The sequence below is a fragment of the Anarhichas minor genome, unplaced genomic scaffold (genome assembly GCF_050575085.1).
Source record: "Anarhichas minor isolate MPS153535 unplaced genomic scaffold, ASM5057508v1 ptg000041l, whole genome shotgun sequence".
Taxonomy (NCBI): domain Eukaryota; kingdom Metazoa; phylum Chordata; class Actinopteri; order Perciformes; family Anarhichadidae; genus Anarhichas; species Anarhichas minor.
The window spans coordinates 3,375,254-3,379,991 of NW_027466487.1; the positions used below are offsets into that span (position 1 = coordinate 3,375,254).

Genomic DNA, 4,738 nt, shown 5'->3' on the forward strand with positions numbered 1-4,738 from the left:
TACATTAGACGCATGTGAAATAAGGCCTGTTGGTGACTCTTGGCTTGTTAAGAGGCAGACTTGGCCCAGCTACATTTGCATAGCTTGTATACGTGCCGGCTACTGAATATAACAGAAGATCCAAGAAACAGTGAAGCCCAGCAGCAGGTGTTGATGTTTCTGTTCAGGCACAGAGGAGTGTTTTATGTCAATGTTTAACTAATGTGATTAAAGGTTGTCATATAAAAACAATTGAGATGAAACTAATTTCAGCCACCAATTGTCTCTGTTTTCTCCTGAGAAAATGTGTATTTATGCAAAGACATATAAGAAAGCAAAGATTAAAAAGAGACATTGAAATCAACTTCAACATACAATTCAAAGCTTTAATGAGCTCCTTATAAACAGTATAAATCTGAAATGTACAAACTCCTTCAAACAGCTATGCAAACATTTTCTGTCTACGACTTCTCCTTAACCACACCGGACTGAATGTTCACCACTGGAGACTGATATTCTACCACAAGGGGGCTACTGCATCATCGCTAGTAATGATGGAGTAATTGAGGAACAACTGGACATTTATTTTGTCACACAGTAACGACTATGACTCCTTGTCCACTCGTTCACATGCAGCCTGTGCTCTCAGTCTGCTGGCTGGCCCAACAGCTTCCTACACCGACACAAGTTCAGTTCTGGTTTGAACCTGTTTCAGGTTTCAAGTCTCGCTCGGCTGTCAGGGTACGACGCACATTTCCTTTCGAAGTGCAAGGTAGCCAGTAACAACATCTGTGGGGAGGAGGCGGATGTAGGAGAACTCCTCAGAGGAGGTGAAGCGTAGCTTTGTCTGAGGGTCGGTGTAGTTTGCCTGAGGAAAGACAAGAGAGTGTTCAGTGGAAGCTTTGTCCAAGACTTAAAAGTCATTTTGTTTATTGTACAATAAGGGATTTCAGCAAAGTGATAACTCACAGGGAGTCCAGAGATGTCGGAGTATTTCTTAGCTGGCTTCAAGGAGGGAGGGGCGTCAATGCTGTAGTCTGTGAACACAGCAAGGTCTTAAAATTAACTCCTGGTTAGACATTCCTAAAATAAAGTCACTGAGATAGTGAAATGTACTTTTGCTTTAAAATAGTAAAAAATGTAATTGTGCTTTGGGTTTATAATACAGAAATACAGCCTATTTCTTTGAGATAAAGTGTACAACATGCATTAGGTAGAAATAGTAAAAATAAAAACTCACAGTTGGGATCATTGAGCGTCCAGGGTAAAGTCCGCTCCAAAGCCAGGATCTGTTTGAGATTCTTCCAGGTCCTGTTCTTCTTACCTGCTGCTGCTCCACCGATCCCAGAATGCTGCCGAGATTCAGAGAGGAAGAAACGGGGGAAGAACTTGAGGGAGAAGCCACAGAAGCAGATAAAACTAAAACCCAACTGGAAGCAGACATTCACCATAAACGTGGGGTCTTTGAAGGGTGGAGGCTTTGCTGTGGACTCTGTGATGGCAGCAGGACCGCAGTCAACTGTTCCCACTGGCTTCACCTCAGGCACCAACTCCACTGCTGTAATCTGATGAAACACAAAGACAACACGAGACAAACAGGAACCACATTAGACTGTAAGCTGCTTGTTTTACAGACGGTGTGAATGTTAAAGTCTACAGGTGGCTGAACACAGTGTAACATGAACCATAGAGATACAACTGAATGGAAGTGTCCACATATGCAGCTGTTATGAGACCGATACTTGTACTACACAGTACGTTTGTAAATAACAGATAGTTTGACATACTGCAGCCTTGTACACGGTGTACTTGTGATATAGTCTATTAGTGCTGTTTGGCTGCCTTTAGATCTGAATCACTGTGTACATGTTGACATTAATAACGTTATTCAGAGTAATATTCAGTAATTGGGCTCCATTACAGTGTGATGAGCTCCACCGTGCTAACAGAAACAGAGTAACCGACACCATCACTGTCCAGTACCTGAGCCTGTGCGGCTGGTGCAGCTGTCAGCTGGACCTTCTTCTTCTTGCTGCTGCAGCTCCCGGTGACCTGCTGAGCGGCACAAACCGCCGGACTAGCGGGACGTTTCTTCCCCCGGACAGCGGCAGAGCTGGCGGCTGCCGGCGGAGCCCTGACGGTTATGGGGATCTGAGATGCCATTTGTGGTGAGCAACGTGGTTGTAATACACCAAGTGAATGCAGATCTCTCTCTCGACACTTAGCATTAGCCGCTCGACGTCGGCACTGTAAACATCGCCTCAACCGGATATGGAAAGATGTCACTTCCGGTAAATTTGGAACTAACCAAATAAAATAACCATATAGTGAAATTGTCTATAAATATGACTATTTATTAATTTAAAATATGTTCCTACAAAAAACACTTTTAGTGTATGTAGTTGAATGTGAATGCAGCAAAACAAAAAAAATAATTTTAATTTAAATATTTATATTTGTTAATAGATTAGATAATACATTTGTTTATCATATTATGAGACCATATATTCTGAAAATATAATACAAGCAAAATAAAGGCTATTAAAAGGGAAGCCTCAGCAAAAACAAGGCCAAAGATCTAAAGAAAATAATAATAATTTGCACTGATATTTGTTCGTTTAACAGAGCAGAAGGAAATGGAGAACACTCCTGCAGTTTTTTCAGTGTCAGCCTCAAGACTTCACTTTCAAAAAGTATATTCACTGTTTTTATTTGTCCTTGTGCAGTATTTGTTTGGTATCCTTGTATTTTTCACTCAAACACAAATGCTGCAATTGTTCAAGGTTTTCACAGTTTGGTGCCTCAAATAGCACGGCTTCTTTTCCAAAAAGACATGTTGATATGTTTCCAAAAGTGTTGATATCTCATGGGTATTTTGTATGAAAAGTGTTGGAGCATGTGGATTCAACAAGTTTATTTTCATTAGTGAAAAACCATACCTGAAACCTTTAAAAAATTCTCACCATATTTTTGTCTTGTGGTTTGATGTTTCAACCACCATGAGCTATGAAATCAGGAAATCAGAGCACATGCATTATTTACAATAACTGACTTAACCTGTTTATAAGTTTATATCACCTGAACCTGGCATTGTTTATGTTGTTTGTTATTCAATAAGTGTACAATTATTTGTGGGAGTTGTTACATGATCAATAAATAATGTGCTATTGTAAGATGAAAGAATTATATTTTCCAATGTTTTATACTTAAATCAAGTTAAGCGCACTAAATGATTTTAAATAGATGATAGATAATTTTTTATTATTATTATTTTGTATCCATATTTATCCAATCAATTAAACTAAAATGTTAGGAGAGAATATTTTTTTTTATTATACTATATTTATCCCAGTAAGGGGGAAATTTGTCTCTGCATTTGACCCATCCCTGTATATAGGGAGCAGTGGGCTGCCATATGACACACGCCCGGGGAGCCGTAGGGGTTCAGTGTCTTGCTCAGGGACACTTCGACACATGACACGTCCCAGCCAAGGATCGAACCATCAACCAAAGAGAACCAGAAAGAGAACCAGAGCAAACCAAACTCCAGTCCTCCCTCTATGTGGCTACAGTGCTCACCACTGTGCCACCGTGCAGCCCTTAGACTGAAACATCTGTGAATAAGATAAGATAAGATAGACTTTATTGTCCCGAAGGAAATTTGTCTTGGAACATGTAGTGTCTGCTGTTAAAAAAATACAAAATAACATTGCATGCATACATTACATACACAGACTGTCGTCAGTCCACATGCACACACACACAGTACCTACAGTACATGCACAGACTGCCATCAGTAGAAGTTGTGTTGTGTTGTGTAATTTGGAGTGACAGAAAATACCAGCAAACGACCAAATTCCCCCTCATACTGCGGTGTAGACAGCCACGTATCACCTCCGATTCACATGGAGCCTCCAGCAGCGTGTTTTCACCTGGCAGGGAGGAGGTTCGCCAGGAGGAAGTATGGTGAACCATCATGGTACACCATACTCCCCCCCAGCACCCGACTACCACAACACAAGATTAAATTACACCTGTTTATTCACAGATGGTTGGAGTCTAATTTACTTAGGAATAAAGACATACTTGTCTCTGCACTCAGATCAAGGTCTTCCTTGTGCTCCTTCATTTCCTGATGCATGCACACACGCCGACACACGCGCCTTTCTGAACTCCATTTCGGTGTTTTGGAATAATAATTAAAAAATCAAGCAGAATTTTCTTAAAAATAGGAAAACAAGAATGTGAACCAATATTAATATTGCTATTACAGTAGCGTGTTGGCCCAGCTGACTCACTTCTGTCTGTGGAGTGCTGCTGCCACCATGTGTTTTATGGGAGGCTCTGCATGCAGACAGCTGGAGGCAACGTGTGCAAACAGACTCTTATTGATCACATAATGGATGAACACTTTCTTTTTACATCCGCAAGGGACCCAAATGATGAAGCTGCTAACCTTCCTGTAAAGGGTCACAGTGTTTTCTGATACTCAGTGACCTGACGATACCCAGTCGTCAGGAAAAATCTTTATTTAGCTGATAATCCCTAAATACTAGCACACACTGTTACCCTTCTTCACGTGCACATAAGCAGTTTTAACCAAAGATTGATTTTCTACTCTTAACTTCTAGATTGTTTCTTCTGAATCTGAAAGTGACAGAGGCCTGAAGCAGTCAAAGTACTATCCAGTACTTCATAAAAAAGAGAAGATTGAGAAACAAAACATTATTTTTCTTCTTTCTTGTATCAATAAACATTT

General features: G+C 40.5%; 1 protein-coding gene across 2 annotated transcripts; it reads right to left on the reverse strand.

The window, feature by feature from the left end:
* Positions 1–344: 344 nt before the first annotated feature.
* ino80c (INO80 complex subunit C) lies at positions 345–2,260 on the reverse strand. Of its 2 annotated transcripts, XM_076109510.1 has the most exons (5): positions 1,963–2,259; positions 1,428–1,544; positions 1,220–1,331; positions 949–1,016; positions 345–847 (listed from the first exon to the last, which is right to left on the reverse strand). In XM_076109510.1, the coding sequence occupies exons 1-5, from the start codon at positions 2,140–2,142 to the stop codon at positions 716–718; spliced, it is 609 nt and encodes a 202-aa protein (XP_075965625.1). In that variant the 5' UTR covers positions 2,143–2,259; the 3' UTR covers positions 345–715. The 2 variants fall into 2 exon arrangements, with proteins under 2 accessions (XP_075965625.1, XP_075965624.1); XM_076109509.1 differs by having other exon boundaries at positions 1,220–1,544; positions 1,963–2,260.
* Positions 2,261–4,738: the final 2,478 nt, after the last annotated feature.